A 24,654-nucleotide genomic window follows, 5' to 3' on the forward strand; every position below is an offset into this window, starting at 1 on the left:
TATACATATGCTGTGTTACTGTTTTTGAGTGAAGAATAAGATTAAGAATAAAGATTTAATTACACAAATAATTTCTTCTTGGGCTACAATTATAGTCAAAGCTTTAAATTAGCAGTAGTTCAGTTTCTATTATTTATTTCATTTGCATACATAAGCAATATTACAATCTGATTTATAGTATGAGGCAAGTTTTTCTAATGGACCAAAACTTACATTATGAGGTGGCTAACATCATTTCTTGATCGCTTAAGAAGATATTTTTCTCTCCAAGAAACAAATCTATTTAGTACATCTCCAGCTGAACCATCCATTACATTTATGTGATTTTTATCTGACCAGATTTCTAGCCCAGTCAAAACAATCTGGATGTTCAATGCACCATACATCTGAAAATACACACTGGTGATTACTTTACATATATGTAAATCAAATTTAATTGAATTCTGAAAAAATTACATCATCATTACCAGTTCAGTATTATGTTGACTGGAACAATGCAAGTGTAAGAAAGTTTATTTCATTTAAATAATTAGTTCACATTACAAACTCGGCCAGATCCTCCCGTTTTTATTCAGTCAAAACCTACACTATCATTTATGCGGGGGGGAGGGATGTTACTGAATAAAGATTACAAGCCTGAAGCTCTTCTATGTCTATTAGGATTCCTAGCCATATTCTTTAGGTGCAAGAGCCCTATGAGTAAGGCATCAGAAGACCAACACTCAGGGGGAGGGGCACCATTTCATTCATTATCTTGGCTGGTTATCCTGAGGACAGCCTAGGAACGATTTCATCTCTCTAGTGGACTGTCGGGGACTTATGGAAATTGCTTAAGGCGGTGGAATGGGAAACTCCACAGGCAGCAAAGAGGCTAGATCTTCTGACAGCAACTGGGGATTTTGAGGGTAAACTTTGGCCAGTACAGAGTGGACTATATGCAATGGAAAGATCCCCATTGTCTTCAGTGGGAGCTGGATCAAGCCTTTAGTTAGATATCAATACTTCTTGCCTACATTGATTATTCCTGTGTAGAACAGAGGAGCAGTATGTACCTCCATATACCATGTTGGAGAGGAGGACTAGCCTTCCTAATGCCGATGAAATATTTGATATTTTTCTTATAAACATGTACAGGAATGTTCAATCTTTCAGAAATACAGTAGTGTACAAACATTTTGAGGTAAAGTTTTTTAAAAAAACACTAGTAAAAGTCTTGTGCTCTTATCCATGATTTTAGCCCTGTTTTTCATCAGTTATTGCATGAGTCTAATGACAATGATTCACACATATTCAGAAACCCTATGTTATTTTGCTAAATTTTCAAAAGGTACCTCAACTTGGTGTCTGAAATTACATGTATACTTTTGCAAACACATTCTTGGGCTCATGTTTTTGTGTGTACGAAGCTTGGATGTGTAAAACTTCACATTAAAAACTCATGCAAAAATGCACAGTATAATTTTAGAGGTGGGTTTTGAAAATCTACAGCATTACGGGTATGATCCTCACCCCTGTTTCGTCCCCTTTATGCCATGGAAAAGGTCCAGAGCACCATAATGTGGCTATGAAAGCCTTATATCCAGCTGAGGAAAAACTGCCCTAAGCCTGCTCTCATACATCCTGGTACAGGAATCTGTCATAGTTGCCAGAGATTCCAGGTACCCTTGCAGCCCACAAGGCAGGACTGGGAGGGCTGTCTAAGTTATGCCCCTGGAGCAGCCTAAGATTGAGAGTGTGCAAAGGTGGCTTAAAACCACCTTATCCCCCATCCCCTGGGCTGTGAGTTCTGTGGTGCGCTTATCAGAGTCTTGTCTAGATATCAGTTATATGTCTGTATATTCATTATATTTTTCAATTAGAATACAAACACAGAATACACTAGTTGTACATTACTATTTGTATTTCTTCTGTGAAATAAGATAAAGAGGAGACTACTGAATATCCATATGACTGAAATGACCTACCCCATCAACATAATTAGTCAGCTCAATTGTTTCCTTTTGCACAGCTGCAGGATCAGAATTCTTCTGCAAATACTGTAAAATTCAATATAAGGATGTCAGAGAAAAATTAAATAATTTAATAAAATGTGTTTAATACTAGAGAAACACATTACCCTGTTGTTATCAACAACCATAAATAGCTCCACATAGCTTGTCTGTGGCAGCACAGCTCGTTTTTTCTGCAAGTTAGAAAATGCAAGAAGTTAATATTTTAATTATCGTTAAGTCAAGATTTATATTACTATTTGTTACCATGTTATTGTATATATTTACAAGGCATGGTATGTTGGTTTGGCCTCAAGTTTGTTTCCTTTTTGAACTTTACATGGCAGCTTAAAGATCTACAGCTCAGTACTTCAGTGGCAGACAGGCTCTCAGAAGTGGGGGTTTTATGGCATCTTTACATCCACTACCCCTCCAATCCTGTTGCTTTGCCCTCTCAAACAGCTTAGAACAGCTTCTGGGCTGCTTTAAGTTGCACTTGACTGCAACAGTCTCCATGTTGCCATTTCTCTATATGAGGATTTCCAAAGCCCAGTAGTGTTCCAGCCATTCTCAGGGCCCTGAAATGGGGTAAACAAAGAGCTGGCTAGATACACCACCTGGAATGCTCCTACACCAGGGTAAACCCAAGAAGTAAGTTAAGATGGTTTTATGGCCCCTTCTGGCCACTGAAGCAGCCTCAAAAGAGTTGTATTGGATCCCAGGATCTAAACATTTCTGAAGAGAAAAACACAAATATATTTACCCTAAAAAGCTTTTCCTCGCTGAAAGTACTGTGTAAAACATTTGTATATCTGCGAGAATTCTTCACACTCTTCTCCTGGTGCAGGTTATCATTCAGCACACCACACAGAAAAGGATCTTGCTGAACATGTTCTAACGGATAAAATAGGTGCTCAAAGGTAGCTGATATGTTAACTGGCTCCATTCCATACTGTTTGCCACCAATGTGAAGGATTCCTCTACAACAATAAAGGTATGAGAAATTATCTAGTAGAATTTCCTCTCACTTGTCAAGGTATAACTTAGATGAGTAAACTACAGCTGACTATTTCACTATTAAGAAATGTACACTGTTACCTTTTAAAAAAAATATATAAACAACTTTCATAACAGGCAAAGGGGAAGTTGCCCCTAAAAGTAAGTGTCAGGAACAGCTGAGAGTTCTCAATTAATAAAGCTGCAGGATGACTATGGAGTTGCTCTAAAAAAATTATTCTGGATCTCTGCTAGACAAGTCCTTCATTCCTCTTCTACCCACTTATGCCTTAATTCCTGCAAGTTGTCATACTGGGGTCACGCACAAAGTAAGGGTTTTGTGCAGCACGTACTCAATGCACAATGCATCATGCCCAACCTCTGCCCTGCCCACCCCTATGGAGCTGAACTACTCTAGCTCTGCTGTACAAAGTCTATTTATAGCTGGGAGGAGAAGGAAGTTGTATTTAGTCATGTGTGTTCAGGAAGACAACAGAATTGCCTCCCGACTAATGTTAGCCTACTAATCCCTATGGCAGCTAAATATAGCGACTATATATTTTTTTACATGTTAAGGTTTGTACCCAGGCTGAGACTATAGCCAGTATGTACCCATACACTATAGCAGTACCTCTCTGAAAATACTATATTGTTCTCCAGAATCTTAACTTTCATTTAAAATAAGTCTCTGTCTGTTATGGTTGAAAAGAAAGTGAACTGAGTGTAATTAATGCAGAGATGGGTATGTGAGTATGCAGACAGCCTGCAACAATCTCTTTGTTGCATTTATTTCAGTGACATGTTAACTCAGATACCCAGCGATAATGTAAATGTCAACATTGTTAGCTATTTCATTCCTCATTTAAGAAAGGAGAGAGGGAAGGTCACAGAACTACACAATTTACTTTGATGTCTTATTTTGGTGCTGCAAGTGGGTGATATTGTGTGATCTCCATCACTTATTCCCCACCACAAAAGAAGCCAAGCCCAAGGACCCTACTAGATCCTATAGGTATATTCAAGCCAGACCAACAGGGAGCCAAGCTCACGGAAGTCGTGGAACCCAGGGAACACTCATGACCATATTTTGAATATCTGCACACACACTCTGGCAAGTGGTGTCTCATTTTGTCAATTCACCACCTTTTATTCCCCAATCTGACCTGTCTAACAAACATAAACATTATTTTAATTTACTGTAACAGAGTTACTCTGCAGGTTTTGGAAGTGTGCTTCTAAATGCAAACTTATCAATATCGCTGCTATTATTTGTAGGATGATTATAGTGTGCTACAATCTTATGCTATACGGAAACATTAGATAGTGATGCACAGCAGTTATTTATTTATTGTTTATACTGTGGCAGTGCACAGGGCTCCAAGAAGGGCATCTCTGTGCTTGGTCCCTACCCTATATATTGAAAAACAATCCCTGCACCCAAAAAATTACAACCTAAGTAAACTATGCTTTTGTTTTGTGAGAATTTTACCTTTAGTAACATATTAACTTCAAGTTACTCAAACTTTGCCCAGGTGAGGGCTGCACTAGGAATTTGTCTCTCTTTTGTTTGCATGATGGAGCGGGTTGCAGTCAATAGAGAGATGGGACCCTATGGGGGTTACATGTTCCAACATGCTGTGCTCCATCTAGATCCACCAGGCTGCTTAGCACAAGATGCAGTATTGCATATTGGGACATCTAGGTGGAATTTTCAAAAGCACTCAATGTTAACCTAACTCTACTACCATTTACCACTGAATTCAACGGGAAGGAAATTACATCAGTGCTCAGCATTTTGAAAATCTATACCCTTGTCCCTGAAAAGCAGCATTACAAAATTGTATAGGTAGCACTTTGGCCACTCCTGGATTCATTCATTCTTATGGAAAAAAAATTGAGATTCTGAACACCAATACATTTTCTTGGTATATCAGTCAATGATACAGAGAAAAGTGAAAAGTAATACCTAAGGCCATCACATGTACTAAGAGCAAGCATAGAATCAGCAACTCCTTCAACAACTCCACGATAATAACAGTGTGTCTGAAACACAATGAAACCACATAATTACCGGTAATTACATAACAGTATTTTTTTCATTCAAGTGAAAGACTCAGACTACTCATTTGCACAATATTTTATTTATTAGGGTCAGATTTTGCCAGCTTTACTCAGAACTCTACAAGTTGTCTCAATTTTCTTCCACGGGATTACTCTTGGAGTAAAACACTACTCATTATTTGTAAGCACAGCAGACTTTGACCCTTCACTGACAAAAAATTGGTAAAATAATTGGTAAAAAAAATTTCCCCTCCTTTACAAGTGAGGGAAAAATTCTAATTTAACCCATTCCCAACATCTGACAAACTACATGGATCTATTTTGTCGTTCCTGTTCTTTGGCAGCTAAACGCTGCTTTTAAAGCCTGAATTGTTCAGGAAGCACATTTAAGTACATGCTTAAATTCTACTGAAATCTCATGAATAAAGTTGATTACATACTTAAATGCTTTCCTGAACAGGAATAAATGTTGGTATATGCCTAAGCGTTTTTCTGAATCAGGGCCTCAAAACTGGGTAACTTTGCATCTTGATTCAAAAATCTATGTTACACAATGGCTATATAATAAACTAACCTAATTTCCGTTTTTTGTAAGCTTCCAGAGCATCCTCCTTATACATTCATATATTTCTGAAAACGGGTTATTGCAGACACCATGTCATCATAAATAGCAACAGGTTAAACAAACTCAGAGTTTATAGCATGGCAGCCTTACATTTTATACCCATCGGTAACAATGACATAAAAATGCCACACATTAAAGGAGGAATGCTTAAGAAGGCCTAAAACACAATCCAACGCAACCTTCTATTATTCTCTAGTTGGTCTTTAAGTGCCTTTTATTGTTGTGAACTCAAGCAATTGTTATTCCTATATCAGGGAAGATACAAACACAACCAGAATTAATGGTTGTGTATAAGTATTTTTGTTTAAAAACGTATTTATATGTATATGCATCCTTGTGGACAGCCTTTGGTGTCACAAAGCTTGGCTCCCCTGTGCTAAAGAAACAGTCTGACACAAAAATTGAACCTTAATAAGCACAGTACCTTGATTTTTGAATGGGTAGCCTCCAATTTCCCATTTTTGCTGTATGTATATAGTACAAAATCTTCACTTACAAGCTTTCTGAAAACAAAAATAAACTGCTGCTCTTTTAAGTCTATGACAAAACATACATCAAGTATCATATTCAGCAATACATTCTGAGTGTAGCACTTTGATGATAAATTTGCTGTTAAATACTGTTGAAGGACATAGAGTGTAAAATAGGATGCTTTTTAAAAAATCAGCTGCATCATTTTGAGAATAATTTACTTTTAAAATATTTTTTTACCAAAAACATCCATAAATGCATTGTTTTTTAACTTGATGCATTCTTTCAGTTATTGGACAAGTGGCTGGCCTATAAACTTTTGGGGATGGATAACAACAAAATTAGACAAATTCCTCCACAATAATTAACAAAAATAGGTAGCAGAAATCTAATTTTGCACTGATTTTTCAGTGACAGCTTTTTCTTCTGTAATAAATCTCTATTAACAGCATGCTTTTTGGCATACTGTTTCTTATATACAGTGGTCCGAAGTGAAAATTTCATCAGAATTTTAAAAACATTAACTACAGTAACATTTTCACATTTTATTTTATCCATTTTCAAGCCAGCTCCTTTATACAGTATTTATTACCACCTCACTTTCATTACATACTAACATTTTAGACTCCTTATTCCAAACAATCTTCAATACAAAAATAGTGGTCTCTGTTAAATAAAATATAAAATTGAAATGTGTCCTAGAATACTGCACAACCTACTTATTTTTCTTTAGCTTTAGGATGTATGTTCCATTTGCAGTTTGAATGGAATAAGAGCGATCATCATCTGAATGGTCCTGAAAATGAAACAAAAAATATCCCTTAGTTAAGCAGTTACCTACCTGATCATAAATTAATATTTTCTCTAACCAAAAAAGGCACTACTACAACTCTTGTTCAATGTTTTAGGTATACAACAAATTTACAAAGAGAAAGATTCTGAAAGCCTCATGCTTTGTATATTCCACAGTGATGGTGGCATTCCCTGCATTACTTTTTATTATATGCAGAGGCGTTGTAGTCGTGTTGGTTCCAAGATTTTACAGAGACAAGGCGGATGAAGTAATATATTTTATTGGACCAATTTCTGTTGGTGAGAGAGATAAGCTTACGAAGAGCTGCTCTTCAGGTCCGGGAAATATTAAAGGACACTCTGAGTTGCTCCAATGAAAGATATTACACCCACCTTATCGCTATTTTTTTATTGACATTTTACATTCTATGCAGCTAGGAAAACTTAATGGAAAAGACACAACAGAAAACGAACAATCAGTGGAAGGATTAAAATACTCTGCTACTAGAGACTTTTATGGAAATGTGACACTATAAACTTATGCTAATAGGAGAGCAGAAAATAACCATTAGCAGTAGTAAATCCAGACTAGCCGTCTAGGGTTTAATGCTCTGAAGAACAGATGCCCCTTACTAATGTATCAAGGTGAAATAATGGAAAAATTAAAGCTAGGCCAAAGCCCAGCCAAATTCTGTTCTCTGAGCAGTGACGAGCCAGCATAACTGTTGTCTGTCACCTCCTGTGGGATGCAACATTAGTGCAATTACAGAGCTGCACTCCAGCTATTCTTGACCAACCAAGCATATTTACAGCAGCCTCTGGCTGCTCTGACCTGTATCATAAACCAAACTAACTCCTGAATGATCCCATAATCCAAGGAGTGCAAAGATAGCTCAAAGCCTACACTTTACGCTGAGCAGAGCTTGTCTGGACTCATGAATCAGGGCCTCCGTAATAAAATTATGATGCCAGGCTGGTGATGGGATGCACTGTTGCATCTTTCATTACAACATCTCCTTCCACACACCTAGAAAGAGAATAACTTTCATCTTATTTCAAACATGGGACACTAAGCATACTACTAAAGCTTTTGGCATAAAACTTACAATAAGATTTTTGAAAATGATTTTTATGGGATGATAAATGGAGAATGCGCAGTGCTTAAAAGAATGGAGTAGCTTATCATAATGAGCTGATACAGTGATTATTTTTGTGATTACCAATTAGAAATTCCAATGCTTAGTCATTAATGGTGGACTTTTCAAAAGCGCTCAGCACTGGCCTCTCTCTACTGTCATGGAAGACAACTGGAGTGTTCCTGCTGACTTCAACGGGAGCAAATTTAGGCTATCACCCAGCACTTTTGAAAATCCCCATCCAAAAGAGCTGTATTTTAATAGTTATGCCGTAAAAAGTGTAGGAAAGCACCAAGGGGAGGCAAATGTGAATGATTATCTCTTCCTTTGTAAAATCAGCATCTGTATTCTTCTCAGATGACTGACTATCCTTCTTAAAATAAAAAAAACTTAATTCATTAATGTTTAACACTGGGTTATTGCTTGTAGTGTCAATACAGTCCATGTGTACTGATGTTGAAATGTATCTTGCTACCTTAGATGTTTCATTTAAAACTTTTATTACAAAAGAAGGGAGAAAATGTGTAGGGAGAGTCATTGTGTAGAGTAAAAACAAAGTCTTTGAAGCCCAACCATAATGTAATGCCTTGTGGCACTCCTTATGCAAATCATCATTGCCCAATAAACAATATTCAAATTCAGATTCTACAGATCAGTTCCCTGAAAGATTACTAAATCTGACCCATTATACAGTGGCAACCACACTCTAACTTGGAGGCAAATATCTCAAATATCCATTAATATTTTTTCTCTCCTAGGGAATTTAGCGTCAAATTTATCACCCCTTACTCACTCAATTAGCCCCACGGAATTAAATGGGACTACTTGTGCAATCCAAGCATGATCGGGCTCTTGTTTACGGTGAAAGGCACTAGGATGACTGAAGTCCTCTGTTTAGCTGAAGAACAGGCACAGCATGGACAACGTCAGTTTAAACTTCCCTACACTATCTAATTTGACCTAGAGGAAACACCTGGCAGTTTTCCGTGTTCACTCAGATTTTTGTCTCTGCTAAGATTCACAGCAAAAGTAGCAATCAGGATGAACTGAACTAGAGGTTTGTGTGATGTGGACTGAGAACACCATCTCATGCCTGTTTTGAAGCCAGTTCTGAGAGCACAATAATTCACCCACAAACATGAAACCTGCTGAAAGATATCAGAAGAGATTACTTACTATTCTACACAGTAGGTTGTATTCTTTTATATATACTGTAGTGCAATATTAATAGTAACAAATAATTCAGAAAAAAATATCAGATACAGAAACAAACCTCATGTAAATATGTGTGGCGTCTCTCTCTGCCTGTCAAACTTCGAGGGGTAATTATTTCAAATGTTGTAAATCTAGATGTCTGATGAGAGGATGCACCTAAAAATAAGATGTAAAATCTCTAAAGAAATAGAATGGGTAAATAATACACAAACTCTGTATGTTCATAATGGTCACCACTGAAAATCAGTTTAATCAGAGGCAGCTAAGTGCAGAAAGAGAAAGGATGGTCTCATCTTTAAGTTAGTTGAATGCCATAGTAAAATGGATTCTATCCCTGTCTGAGCCAGAATTCCGATGTTATGCTGGGCAAGTCATGTAAAAATTTTCACAGGTGGCCAATGTGTTCCTCATTTTTTGGGTACCCAGCTTAAGGCTCATAGGGTCTGATTTGCAGAAAAGTGCTGAGTGCCCAAAACTGCATCTGAAGTCAATAAGGGTATGTCTGCACTGAAATTAAAAGCCCCCAGCAGGGCCATGTCAGTAGACTTGGGCTTGTGGGGCTAGGGCTAAGGGGCTGTTTAACTGTAGGGTAGACATTCAGGCTTAGGTCCCAGAGGCCAGGCGCCAGCCCAAGCCCGAACGTCTACATTGCAATTAAAAAGCCCCCTAGCTAGACCCCTGCAAGCCCAAGTCATCTGACAAAGGCCACCTATAGGTTTTTAATTGCAGTGTAGACATACCCTAAGAGCTCTGCTCTGGATATAATAAAGTGCTATAGCATGCTAAATACTCTGAAAAATTAAGTCCTCAAATTAAGTTCCCAAAATTTGTTGACATTTTAGACAATTTTGGCTTTAATCTCTCTGCCACAGTTCCCCCACGTGTAAAATACCCCCTCAGTTCATAGGAGTGGTACAAAAATAAATTCATTAATGTTTGAAAAGATTTAAAATACTGCTATGATAAGACCACAGAAGAGCCCATAAGGAAATTCATCATTCTGTACTCAGTACAGGGTTTGGATGGTGTGCAGTAAATAACGTATGATGCCACAAATTAAATGACCAGGATTAGAAAAACCTAGATAACCACCGATTTGCTGAATAAGGCTGGAATCTTATGGAAAAAATGTGATGATATTATTAAAAACTGGATCATAACGCCTACAAAAAAGGTAAGGTTGTACAGGTGACATTAATTCTGGCATTTTCTAACTTTTGAGTGCTTGATTTTGCAACCTTAATAATGTTCTTTTAATGTAGCATGGTGTGATTTTTTTTTTTGTTTTCCCTTCTGTAACTTCCTATGTTTGCAGGAAACTTAAAAACTAAAAAGAGAAATTTCATCATGTAGAACTGAAGTCACCCCAACATGGGTCATCTGCAGAGTTGGTGTCTTTAGATCCCCAGCAAAGTTATCTACAACTTAAGCTAACAGAGTAATTGGTAGAAGTAGAAGGCAGTTATCTTCTATGTGGACCAACCACGAGGGTGGCTGGAGACACACACTTTGCCTATCTGTTTCACAGTGATTTGCTAGACAGCAAAGAAATGCGGAGACTCAGCAATAATGGATTCACTTTGAAGTTCACAGGGAAGTGTGTCGGGTAGTTACAGATCCCTTTGCCCCATCTCTTCACCTCGCCACACCTCCCTGCCCCTTTTTTTCTCCTATCCCCATCTCCCCAGCTCCTGTCCTGTCCTCTCCCTTGCTGATATCCCCTTGGCTTCTGCCCATCTTCCTGTCCAACTCCTACCCGTCTCTATCCACAGTTCCTTCCCATCTGCCCCCACACTTTGTGTCTGCCCCTCTTTCTATATTTCTTCCTGATTTTCAGATCCCCTTTGGTCCTGCTTCTATTCTCCCTCCCTACCAAACGTCCTGCCACATTCCCACTAATGTACATCTTTTCCCCAACCCTGTGCCTTACTTATCTGCATCACACACATGGCTCAGGCATGGCAATAAGGCAACATTGAGAGAACACAAGACACGGTGTCCCTGCTCAGTTCCTGTGCATGGTGACACAACACCCACTGTAGCAAGAAGGGGCAATTTCAGGGGATGGCGCATGGGTAGTCCACTCAGCACATAGGAGCTGTGAAGGGATGGAGCATGCTCAGAGCAGACTGAATCTTCACAGAAGTTATCTGCCCAACTCTAGCATGTGAAAACAGATTTTTCAGAGACTTATAATTTGGCCAAATTTGGGCAGAGTTTCACAAGAATGGCAAGGGCACATCCCTGATACCAACGGAACCTCTTGCCAAATTTCAAGTCCCTCCTCCAGTGCATGGAGGCACTAGAGCTTCTCAGAGAAATGGAAGAATTTTTTAATGTTGGAAACACAATCCATTTCAACCTAGCCTCCTTCGCAGAAATGGCATGGAAAATTTCAGTCCAAATGGTTTAAGTTTGGCAAAGTTATATGCAAGTGAAAACAGGGTCTTACAATAGAAACAAACAGCTATTGAAATCACTACTTTGCCACCTATAATAAATGACTTTGCCTTTTTATTTTCATTTGGTACAGTATCAAAACAGAAGATAGTTTATGAAATAGCTCAGGCAGTGGTTCTCAAACTTTTGTATTGGCGATCCCTTTCTCACAACAAACCGCCAAGTGTGACCACGCTTAGAAATTAAAAACCCTTTAAAAAATATTTAACACTATTATAAAGGCTGAAGGCAAAGCGGGGCTTGGGGGTGAAGGCCGACAGCTGACGACTCCCATGTAATAACCTCATTACCCCAGTTTGAGAATCCCAATCGCAGGACATGAATGCCAGATGTATCTTTTCTTTTTGCAACTCTATTGACTTTTTCCTTTCAGTCAAGCAATTACAATCACTTTTGCTTTGTGTTTCTAAGCTGAATTTGTGTATTCCTTTTTTAGGTATTAACAGGTCTCTGTGATTACTCAAGTGGCCAGCAACTCTGGTCAGGCAGCTAAACCTTACAATACTTCTTGGTTAAGTATGCCTTAACACTTTCATTTGAGGTTTCAACATCTCAATCAGATATGAATGCTGATGATATACTTTTTCTTAACAGACTGACCATTTTATTAATCATTTTTCATATTTCATCTAAAAGCATTTTTCGTATTTCATCTAAAAGCACATTTGGTTGTACACTCACTTAAAGCCTTTTTTATAAAACTTTTATTATTTCAAAGTAAATATGTAAGATATACATAGCATTAAAGTGACTTCTTTTTTTCGCTATTGGTATCAGTGGCTAACTAGCTAGTGGTTTTTAACTTGAGAATCATTTTAGCATATCTATCATGAACTTCTGCTTACATACAAACAATCTGTGTCTACCAGATATTATTTTATTTCTCAGAGCTAGGCAGAAAATTATGCCTGGACATAATATACATAAAATTAAATTCATAGATAAAATCCACATTTTATATTACTCTCCTTATGCCTCTAGGGTACACATCATGCTAGGTATTTGCCTGGCTGCCACACTCTACCCAAGAAGGAGTAGCAATACAGTGTTACGGAGTACATACAATTTCTAAAGTTGCTTGGTAAAATCTGGCAAGAATGGCACCAGATAGGTGTAAAATACTACTAGTGAAAATATTTTGATGGTGGAAAGATAGGAGAAAATGTGGGAAAGTAGTAAACAATTATTTTTAAATAATGGTTCCCTTTCACCCCCACGATTTTAGTATCTGGAGTCTAATTGTAACATGGAAGTAGAATAGAAACTCACTCAACTCCAACTGGGAGAACCATTGTGAATTAACAAATTTGGATAATGTGTACACAAAACACAGGATAAGATTAACATATCACAAAATATATATTATTTATTTGACAAGTGTAGTTCAGTTTTAATATTTTAGTACAATATTCATAGAACCATGTGGAAATATGCAGATGAAGAGCATTATATAAATGCTAAAATTATTATTTTATTTCTTCTATAGTATACTGTATTTCATAAACAGTATGATATCAGACTACAGCTCTTTGCTACTAAACCTTTGCTAAGAAAATTTGGTTTGCAAATTATGGGTATGAATTAGCAAAGTGCAAGTTAATAAGGTTGTCCTTTATTTCAGTGGCTTCCTAGCTTTTAAACATCCATTGGAAAAAAGGAAAATAAGGAGCATCACGTAGCTTTCAATTTAGGGCTCAATCTGGAAAATTTTAGGTATTTTGTTAATTTTATTTTGCATGTAAATTGCAGATGTGGCTAGGAGCCCTGGGGTTGGAGGGCGATTTAAAGGGAGCGATTTAAAGGGCCCAGGACTCTAGCTGCTGCTACCACAGCAGAGCCTTGGGCCCTTTAAATTGCCGATGGAGCCCCAGGGCTCCAGAAGCAGGGCCTGGGGCTCCGGCTGCCACTACCCTCCAGGGCCCTTTAAATCGTCCCTGGAGCCCTGCTGCTGGAATCCTGGGGTAGCGGCGGCAGGGTTTCGATGGCTATTTAAAGGGGCCCGGGTGGTAGAGGCAGCAGGAGCCCCGAACCCTTTAAATTGCCACCTGAGCCCCGCAGCTGCTACCCCAGGGCTCTGGCAGCGGGGCTCTGGCAGCAATTTAAAGGGCCTTGGGCTCCAGCCCTTCAAATTGCTGCCTCAGGAAGCCAGTCCACCCCAGTATGGTGCACCAGCTCTTGCCAGCAGGGGTGGCAGGTTTGTAGAAATTTTGGTGATGCCCAGAACCTGCCCCTGCCCAAACTCTGCCCCCCTCAAACTCCACCCCCACCTGCCCCAGGCTCTGGGAGGGAGTTTGGGCAGGGGAGGAGGTCTGGGGTGCAGACCCTGGGCTGGAGAAGGGGACTGGGGTGCAGGAGGGGTGCAGGGTGCAGGCTCTGGGAGCGAGTTTGGGGATGGGAGGGTGTGGAGGGAGGGGGGGGCAGGTTCTGGGAGGGAGTTTGGGGATAAGAGGGGGTGTGGAGGGAGGGGGTGCAGGGGTGAGGGCTGTGGGGTGAGGCTGGGAGTAGATTTGGGGTGTGGCTTGGGATGAAGGGTTTGGGGTGTGGGAGGGGACTCAGGGCTGAGGCAGAGGGTTAGGGTGCAGGGGGATGAGGGCTGGGGCTGGAGATAAGGGGTTTGGGGTGTTGGAAAGGCTTAGGGCTAGGACAGAGGGTTGGGGTGGGGGGGATGAAGGCTCTGGCTGGGGGTGTGGGCTCTAGGGCGGGGCAGGGCTGGGGATGAGTTTGAGGTGCAGGCAGGCTTCCCTGGGACTGGAGCCAGAGAGAAGGACTCCCCCAGACCTCTCCCTGCTGGCAGCAGCGAGCTCTGGGGTAGGGACCCCCTTCTTCCCCCCTCCCCAGCAGCACACTCACCCCTCCCCCACTGTCACTGCACGTGCTCTTAGGGCCCCTCTCAGGTTCAGGAATCCCCCTCTCCTCCCCTGTGGTGGGTGCCATGCTGGGGGGGGGGCTGCCATCACATGCGCGCCTCCTCCCCTGCTGCTGCCCCTCACCGTAGCCTCACTGGGTTGTCCCTTGTGGGGCAAGAGCAGTGACTGCAGGCAGGGGGCAGCTGTACTGGTGGAGGGTCCCACTGGAAAATGAAAGGGTCCGAGGGGGAAGGGCAGCCTGCCCTAGCAGTAATGGAGGGGGACACTAGGACCTGTGGTGGCAGTTAATGCAGTCAGGGAGCATGGAGCTGCAGGGGACGGGGAGAGAAATGCTGTGCTCCAGGACCCAGGAAGGTGCATGGAGGCAGGGGCACACTCAGAGGAGGCGCGGAGAGGCCAGCAGGTGGGGCCGGGGTGAGACCCGGCCCCAAAAATTTGTGAAGCCAGGCCTCCAGACCCTCAATATTGCTGGAGCCAGGAGGAGGAGTCAGAGAGGAAGAGAATGCTCCATTTTCTTGCTGGTAGCTACTGCACCTTTTCTTACCGGTCCTCGGTACTGGCTTACTTTCACCTCTGATTTGTATCCACTTTTAACAGATGAGAGACCTGAGGCACAGATGAACTAAGTGTCTTTCCGGAACCCCCAGAGGACATTGAGTCAGGGTCAGAATACGGTTTAGAACTCCAGAGATCGAAGGTCATAATTTTATGCTAATACCATACCTGCAAAAATACTGAATACTGAAATGTCCAGTAACAAAGCTAATTTTCGACGTATTGAATAAAATCCTGCCCTCACCTAACCCATAAGCATCCCCATTAAGTGTCAATAAAATAGAATTTTCTTATAGTCTGTTTATGTGAAAGTATGGCACTAGAGTGGAAACACATCTCATTTATCCAATTAGCTTTACAATGCTGTACAATAAGAGATATAATACATCACCAAATTAATTTTTAAAACAAAGTTCTACTAATTTATACCTTGATACTAGAACGGGAGGGAAGTACAAAAAATTACTGTAATTGAATCACAAATATACAGCTGGATAAGTAATGGTCCATACACACTATTATTTTGTTGAATCCTAAATGAAAATGAAAAAGACATTAAAAAATGAGAAGTACAACAAAAATACACAACTGTTTTCAGGGAGAATCCCCTCATATCACAGAAGACCTGAAATTTTTTATCCATTGTTCATCACAGACGATGGCTACAGTTATTCCAACTGTCACAACAAATACTTTCTACAGAGCCTAGCACGATGAGGCCCTGGCTTCTAAGCACTACCATAATACAATATCATACTACAAGTGAAATCAAGTAACGTAAACCTGGCTATTGGAATTAATTGCATTATTAAGCTGACTAGGATCATTACAGTCAAAATTCCAGTCTGTTCAGGTAGTAAAATAGAAAAGACTGCTTGTTATATATGCTGGCCAATGAAGCAGAAAAAGAACACACCATACTTACACACTTGTCACACTGAAAAAAAGATACATCTACAGACCTCATCCTGCAGTCAATACATTTCTCTGGGACTTGTATAAGAATTTTGCTCGAATAAAGAGTTCTGAATCATGACTTATGTGCACAAGCATAACTTGCAGCAACTTTCTCACTGAATATTAAAACTGAAACTTACCTGCTGTAGGAACTGGCTTTCCAATAAATATTAGTCCAAAACCAAACAAAAGTAAGCTGCATTTTAACATGATTATTTTTCTTTGAGCAAACAGTTCACCTGCTAAGATGTTCAGAAACACTGCTGTACTTTAGATGGTGCTCTTATCAGCAGTTTCCCTTAAGTGAAAGAACTAGAAAAACTAGAATCTTTTGTTGTCAAGGCAAACAATAGATAGCGTTGAAAAAATATTTCAGGTATGTTAGCAAACACTCCCAAGGAAGAAGGAAGTAAAATTTCTCACATTGTGCTTTTTCAAAAACTGGCTAGACAACTTACAACAAACCCAGTATAACATGATCGTAAATGCTGACTGCAGAAAGCCAGCTGACTGACCCCATCGTAAGGATGACAAGACAAAACTGATTTATTCTAAAACCCTTTGAGATCAAAGACCAGCAACCATATACTCTCAAATGCTAGACGGGAAAACAAAGCATCATATAAGCTAGGTTACTGAGTTCATATGAACCTGCTCAACAAAAATGCAGCTTAAAATGCACCAGAATTACTCAGGTTCAGTTGCAATTGTTCTTTGTTTTGCACTTTAGGAGTTTTTATTTCAGAAAAATGTTTGAAAATATTGTCCCTATAAACACACAGAAAAAGACGGTTACTCACCTTTGTAACTGGTGTTCTTCGAGATGTGTTGCTCATATCCATTCCAGGTAGGTGTGCGCGCCGCGCGTGCAAGTTTGCTGGAAACTTTTTTACCCTAGCAACTCCAGTGGGCCGGCAGGTCGCCCCCTAGAGTGGCGCCACTATGGCACTTGATATATACCCCTGCCGGCCCGCCCGCTCCTCAGTTCCTTCTTGCCGGCTACTCCGACAGTGGGGAAGGAGGGCGGGTGTGGAATGGATATGAGCAACACATCTCGAAGAACACCAGTTACAAAGGTGAGTAACCGTCTTTTCTTCTTTGAGTGATTGCTCATATCCATTCCAGGTAGGTGAATCCCAAGCCTTACCTAGGCGGTGGGGTCGGAGTGAGAAGTCGCGGCATGGAGCACTGCGGAGCCAAAGGCCGCATCATCTCTGGACTGCTGGACCAGGGCATAATTGGAAGCGAATGTGTGGACCGATGACCAAGTCACCGCCATACAAATGTCTTGGATCGGCACGCGGGCAAGGAAAGCCAGCGATGACGCCTGTGCCCTGGTGGAGTGTGCAGTCACATGGCCCGCAGGAACGTGGGCCAGATCATAACAGGTCCTGATACAGGAGGTAACCCAGGAAGATATCCTCTGCGAGGAAATCGGTAGTCCCTTGACCCGGTCCACTACCGCCACGAATAGCTGGGGGGACTTGCGGAACGGTTTGGTCCTGTGCACATAAAACGCTAGTGCCCGATGGACATCTAGCGAGTGGAGTTGTTGCTCCCTGCGGGACGAATGGGGCTTTGGGAAAAAGACGGGGAGGAAGATCTCCTGGTTAATGTGAAAAGCTGAGACCATCTTGGGTAGAAAGGCAGGGTGTGGTCTCAGCTGCACCTTGTCTTTATGGAAGACCGTATACGGGGGATCTACTGTGAGGGCCTGTAGTTCCAACACCCGTCTAGCTGAGGTGATGGCCACTAGGAAGGCGATCTTCCATGAGAGGTAGAGCAGGGAGCAAGTCGCTAACGGCTCAAATGCAGGGCCCATGAGCCGAGTTAGGACCAGGTTGAGATCCCATGAAGGGGCAGGAGGACGGATCTGTGGATAGAGACATTCCAGCCCCTTCAGGAATCTCGCCACCATAGGGTGGGAGAAGACGGAACGTCCGTCCCCTCTGGGATGAAACGTGGAGATAGCCGCTAGGTGAACATGAAGGGACGATAACGCCAGACCCTGGGCCTTGAGGGACCAGATGTACTCCAGAATAGTGGTGATGGGAACCTCCGTAGGGAGAAAACCTTTCTCCAAACACCAACAGGAGAAACGCTTCCACTTAGCTGAGTAAGTAGGCCTGGTGGAAGGCTTCCTACTGCCCAGGAGAACCTCCCGAACCGGGGTAGAACAGTGTAACTTGGGGCCGGTCAACCACGCAGGAGCCATGCCGTAAGGTGCAGAGACCGAAGGTCCGGGTGACAGAGCCTGACGTGGTCCTGGGTGATCAGGTCCAGATGAAGGGGCAGGGCAACTGGGTTGGCTACTGAGACGTCCAGCAACATGGGGTACCAATGTTGCCTGGCCCACGCTGGAGCTATCAGAATCACGCGAGCTCTGTCCCTGCGCACCTTGAGGAGGACCCTGTGTACCAGCGGAAAGGGAGGGAACGCATAAAACAGATGGGTCGCCCATGGGATAAGGAAGGCATCCGCTATTGACCCGGGCTCCCGACCCTGAAAGGAGCAGAATGTCTGACATTTCCTGTTCTCCTTGGACGCGAAGAGGTCCATCCGGGGACGACCCCACCTCTGGAAGAGTGAGAGGGCGACGTCCGGGCGGAGGGACCACTCGTGTGAGCAGAAAGACCCGCTCAGTCGATCCGCTAGAGTGCTTCGTACTCCCGGGAGATAGGAGGCGGAAAGGTGAATGGCATGGGCTATACAAAATTCCCAGAGTCGCATCGCCTCGTGACATAGGGGAGAGGACCTGGTGCCACCCTGCTTGTTGATGTAGAACATGGTCGTCGTGTTGTCGGTGAAAACCGCGACACAACGACCTTGAAGGTGATGGACGAAAGCTTGACAAGCAAGACGGACCGCTCTCAACTCCCGTATGTTGATGTGGAGGTCCAGCTCCTGAGGGGTCCACAGGCCCTGAGTTCTCCGAGCGGTGCTGTGCGCCTCCCAGCCCAGATCTGAGGCGTCCGTCATCAGGGATGCCGAGGGTTGGGGCGGATGGAACGGGAGCCCTGCACAGACTACGGATTGATCCAGCCACCACCGAAGGGAGTCCAGTACCCCTTGGGGGACGGTGACAACTGTGTCCAACGAATGTCTGGCCGGCCGGTACTGCGCGATGAGCCAAGACTGAAGAGGCCTCATGCGGAGCTGGGCATACGCTGTCACGAACGTACAGGCCGCCATATGTCCCAGGAGGGCCAGACATGTTCTTACAGAGGTCAGCGGGGCCGCCTGCAAGTGCAGAATGATGGCCGATAGCGACTGGAACCTGGGCAAGGATAGCAAGGCCCTGGCCAGGGTAGAGTCCAGAACGGCCCCGATGAACTCTATCCTCTGCGTGGGGAGCAGAGTAGACTTGTCCACGTTGATCACAAGGCCTAGGGCAGCAAAGAGGCTGCTGATCCTGTGGACGTGGTCGCAGACCTGCAGCTCCGATGTGCCCTGGACCAGCCAGTCGTCGAGGTAGGGGAACATGTGAATGCGGCCGCACCAAAGATATGCGACGACAACTGCCATGCATTTCGTGAACACCCTCGGGGCCGTAGAGAGGCCAAACGGGAGGACCGCAAATTGATAATGTTGGCGGTCGACCACAAAGCGAAGGAAACGCCTGTGCTGGGGAGATATGGCGACATGGAAGTAAGCGTCCTGCATGTCGAGGGCGGCGTACCAGTCTCCAGGATCTAGGGATGGGATGATGGTCCCAAGGGATACCATACGGAACTTCAACTTCACCATATACTTGTTGAGTTCCCGCAGGTCGAGGACAGGCCTGAGGCCCCCCTTGGACTTAGGGATTAGAAAGTAGCGGGAATAAAACCCCTTGCCCTTCTCGCTCTCTGGAACCTCCTCTATGGCTCCCTTGTCGAGGAGCGTCTGCACCTCCTGACAGAGGAATTGCTCGTGAGAGGGGTCCCTGAAGAGGGATGAGGGTGGGGGGTGGGGGTGGGGATGAAAACTGCAGGCAATAACCGGCCTGTACAGTGCGCAAGACCCAGCGGTCCGATGTTATTTGGGTCCACGCCTGGAGGAAAAACGAAAGACAGTTGGAAAACTGCAGGGAAGGATCCGAAGAGGAAACTGGTACTGCGCCCTCGGGCGCACCTTCAAAATGAAGGCTTGGGGCCGGGCGGGGCCTTGGCGGAGCCTTGGTTTTGCCCCGTTTGGCCACCCGACTGTCTGCGCCTACTGTTCCTGCCGCGGCGCCTATTAAGGTCCTGCCGCGGGCGGAACTGAGGATACGGCCGACGCTGCTGCTGTTGGTTCTGCTGTCGGAAGGGCCTGCGCTGTGTCGCAGGCGTATGCATCCCCAAAGACCGTATGATGACCCTATTGTCCTTAAGGTCCTTTAGTCTGGGGTCTGTCTTATCAGAAAACAGGCCCTGGCCTTCAAAGGGGAGGTCCTGGATAGTATGCTGGAGCTCCGGCGGAAGGCCAGAGACCTGGAGCCAGGAAATGCGGCGCATTGTAAGCCCTGAGGCAAGGGTCCGAGCAGCCGAGCCCGCAGCATCTAAGGAGGCTTGCAGCGAGGTCCTCGCTACCTTTTTGCCCTCGTCAAGAATGGTGGTAAATTCCTGACGCGCGTCCTGCGGTAACAGCTCTGTAAATTTGCCCGCCGCTACCCAGGAGTTAAAAGAGTAGCGGCTAAGGAGGGCCTGCTGGTTCGAGACCTGAGCTGTAGCACCCCCGCTGAATAGACCTTACGGCCCAGGAGGTCCATCCGCCTCGCCTCCTTAGACTTGGGCGCCGGGGTCTCTTGACCATGGCGCTCCCTGTCGTTCACCGACTGGACCACAAGAGAGCAGGGTGTCGGGTGAACGTGTAAGTATTCATAGCCCTTAGAGGGGGCCATGTACTTTCTTTCCACTCCTCGAGCGGTTGGAGGGATGGAGGCTGGTGACTGCCAGATAGTGGTGGCGTTGGCCTGAATAGTCTTGATGAAGGGCAGGGCCACTCTGGTGGGCGCATCAGCAGAGAGGATGCTCACCACCGGGTCCTCGATTTCAGAGACCTCCTCTGCTTGAATGTCCAGGTTCTGCGCCACGCGCCTGAGGAGGTCCTGATGTGCCCTAAGATCTAGAGGGGGAGGGCTGGAGGACGAGGTACCTGCCACCGCCTCATCAGGGGAAGACGATGAGGAGACCCCTTGCAGCAGAGCGTCCACAGGGGGTTCTGTCTGGGGCTGCATCTCCGTCTCTGGAGGGAGCTCTGGGTCCTGGTGGCTGGACCTGTCCTCGGCTTCTGGGGAGGGAGGGGGTCGAGACACCGTTGCCTCTGGTGGCCTGTGTTCCGCCACAGGGCGGGGGGTGATATGTTGTGGACCCTGGGCTTGGCGGTACGGCCAGCGGGTCCAAAACCCCCACTGCTGAGGCCCTCGTTCTTGAGGCGGAGGGTCCTGAAACAGGGCCGCGTGTCTGTCCCGCCCCAGCGTATAGGCGCTCTCCACCTGAGAGGACACGGATGGTTCCCTTGAAGGCCATGGAGGCGCCGAGCCAGTTTGATAGACCTCTCTATACGCTGACGCCGACGATCTCCTCGGTGCCGAGGATCGGTACCGTGAGTCGTACCGGTGCCGAGATTTGGACCGGGAACGGTGTGGTAGTCGGTGCCGGGATCCGGATCTGCCTCGAGGTCGGTGCCGAGAGCGGGACCACGATCTGCGTTCAGCGCGGTGCCGGGATGGCACTGGGGACTGGGACCTGCCACCGACGCGGTGCCGGGAGGTCGACCGGGTCCGGGACCTACCACCGGCTCGGTGCCGGGAGGTCGACCGAGGAGCTGAACGCCGAGGTGAACAGCTCCTAGAGTCTCGGTGCCGGTGGTAAGAGGAGCCAGACCGGGACCGTGCAGATGCTGACCGGCGCCGCGAGTGTGACCGGTACCACCGAGGAGAACGGTGCCGAGACTGCGAGCGGCGCCAAGAGCGCGAGCGTTCACGTCTCCGGGGCGATCGGTGCCTGGACTCCGGAGACGGCGCTCTCAGCATTGGCTTGCCTCTGGAGGTTACCCGCCCCGGGGGTACCGTGGTTTGAGGCTGCGATGGCTCAGTGAGCGCTATCAAGTCCCGTGCCGAGGCGAAGGTCTCCGGCGTAGATGGGACTAACAGCTCGACCCCCGATCTCAAGGGGGAGCTAGGAGGGGCCGGACTCAACGGACCTTCCGGGCCCGGAGTCGACAGCAGCCCTGCAGGTGGTGCCGCGGCCAAGGTAGGTGCCGGGCGTTCCACTCGAGCCTGCCTAGATGGTGTTGCAGACGTCGAGAGTCTTGGATCGGTTCCCGGTGCCGTGAATGGACGGTGCCGGGGAGTCTTGCCAGTGCCGGCGCCATCCGGTGCCAGAGTAGAGGTGGCCGGTTGTGCTGCCGGTACCGGAGTCAGTGCCGCTTCCATTAGGAGAGCGCGGAGTCTTTGATCCCTCTCCTTCTTTGTGCGAGGCTTAAAGGCCTTGCAGATACGACACTTCTCAGTGATGTGCGATTCCCCCAGGCACTTGAGGCACGCATCGTGGGGATCACTAGTCGGCATCGGCTTCTTGCATGCCGAGCACTGCTTGAAGCCCGGCGAACCAGGCATGAGCCCGGTGCCGGGCACCGGGAAGGGCAACGGCCCACCCGCGAATAAGTTCTACAACTATATACAATAAACAATTAACTACTATACTACCTTAAACTGTCTTTTAAAACTATTTACAACTACAACTACTAACAGTGTACAAGGGAGAGCTAGGGACGTGGAGGACAGCAAGCCGCACTCCACAGTTCCAGCAACCGACACGGTGGTAAGAAGGAACTGAGGAGTGGGCGGGCCGGCAGGGGTACATATCAAGTGCCATAGTGGCACCACTCTAGAGGGCGACCTGCCGGCCCACTGGAGTTGCTAGGGTAAAAAAGTTTCCGGCAAACGTGCACGCGTGGCGCGCACACCTACCTGGAATGGATATGAGCAATCACTCGAAGAAGAATCACACATTAACCATATCATCCAGAAATGGAACAGAATGTAATTATGGTGATGCTCACGTCACTTTCCCTCCATAGTTAACAATAAACCTTTCCATCATAAGTCTTATTTTGAGTCATCCTTTAACTTTCCCAAAAGCAAAATGATCTTGCTGAATTTTTATATGCCACATCTTAGCCCAAAGTAGAAAAAAATGTTTTTCAGTTGGATGAATTGGACAAAACGTTTTGAAAATTATGCAGCACCATCTTCTTGCCATTAAATTATTTACTGAGAAGAGGTGGTACTTTTGTTTTGCAATTTTACTAGGAATTCTGAAATTAATTTTTTCCAGATGCTGATACAGCACAGGCACATTCTCTGGATTCCCATGTAAACAGGGACTTCATACAAAACAGGAAGACACCTATTGCATTTGTGATACAAATTTGTGCTTATTACAGGTTTTAGAGATTTTTCTCTTTACAGTCATCTAATTATGTTTCTTCAGCCAAAATGTAAGGTGTCAGAACAATTGCATACTTCAGTTGCCTGATTCTGAGCAGATAAAGTTGCACTACAAGAGAGAAAGAAATCTGAACCCTTGTAGTGTCCTAATGCAAAATAAATCACCGGAAACAAACGCATAACTTAGTAGATCTTTTCCATCTCTAATTTCTGTGGTGTCTCACCAGCGTTCAACAAATTCATTTTGGACTACCATACATGCAGCGTTTACAGATTTGGGCTCTATGATTTTATGCCTTAACCCAACAGCACAGTTATGCCTGTGTAATAAGTACAAAAAAGGGTCCTTGTTGCTATCACATATTCAGTGGTCTTTTTCATCTCATTGAAACAGCTTTTACAATAACTTTGGTAGTAAAAAAAAGCTGCTATTGGGCATTTTTTTCAAATAATATATACTTTTTAAAATATATACATAGTGATAGGGTTGGTCAATGACCAATTATTAGCCTTCTCCATGATCAGGCAGAAGACTCACGATGGACGTCTAGATCTGGACGTTTGTTTTCCAGGTCAGCTAGAGGGATGGGAGATTGAGAGCTCTTTCATTTGCTGTATAATAAAATTCCTGACAACTTAAGGCAAGGACAGCACTGATTCCACTCTGAAAAGTGTATAATTTCTGTAAGCTGTGTTTGATGGGAAGAAAAAAGTTAGGTCCTGATCCTGTAAAGACTTACACATGTACTTAATATTACATAGAACAGTTCCGCTGATCTCAAAGCATGAGAAGCATGTGCATGTCTCTGCATGATCAGAGCCTTAGAAAGCAAAGATTTGATGCTACACTACTGAAGTAGAGGGAGGTTTTAATATTGATTTCAGCTGAAGCTGGATCAGACCCTATATGAGGAAGGATCCTCAAGATAAAGATAATAAAACATAAGAAAGACCATACTGGGTAGGACTAATGGGGTATCTAACCCAGTATTCTCTCTTCCAGCAGTGATAATTGCCAGATACTTCAGAGGGAATGAACAGAACAGCAATTATTGAGTGATATAGTCCATCACTGACTCCCAGCTTCTGGCAGCTAGAGGCTTAGGACACCCAGAGC

At 44.5% G+C, this 24,654-nt stretch overlaps 1 protein-coding gene across 1 annotated transcript in view; it reads right to left on the reverse strand.

The window, feature by feature from the left end:
• The window catches only part of LOC127053930 (disintegrin and metalloproteinase domain-containing protein 9-like), a 37,136-nt gene extending 20,514 nt beyond the window's left edge, over positions 1–16,622 (reverse strand). The window contains exons 1-9 of the mRNA XM_050959395.1: positions 16,264–16,622; positions 9,343–9,440; positions 6,861–6,937; positions 6,095–6,173; positions 4,951–5,027; positions 2,752–2,968; positions 2,117–2,182; positions 1,965–2,036; positions 214–386 (exon numbers count right to left, since the gene is read on the reverse strand). Of these exons, the coding sequence (XP_050815352.1) occupies positions 214–386; positions 1,965–2,036; positions 2,117–2,182; positions 2,752–2,968; positions 4,951–5,027; positions 6,095–6,173; positions 6,861–6,937; positions 9,343–9,440; positions 16,264–16,333 (929 nt within the window). The 5' untranslated portion in view covers positions 16,334–16,622. The remainder of the gene's footprint in view (positions 1–213; positions 387–1,964; positions 2,037–2,116; positions 2,183–2,751; positions 2,969–4,950; positions 5,028–6,094; positions 6,174–6,860; positions 6,938–9,342; positions 9,441–16,263) is intronic.
• Between the last annotated feature and the right edge of the window lie 8,032 nt (positions 16,623–24,654).

The sequence above is a fragment of the Gopherus flavomarginatus genome, chromosome 6 (assembly GCF_025201925.1).
Source record: "Gopherus flavomarginatus isolate rGopFla2 chromosome 6, rGopFla2.mat.asm, whole genome shotgun sequence".
Lineage (NCBI taxonomy): Eukaryota > Metazoa > Chordata > Testudines > Testudinidae > Gopherus > Gopherus flavomarginatus.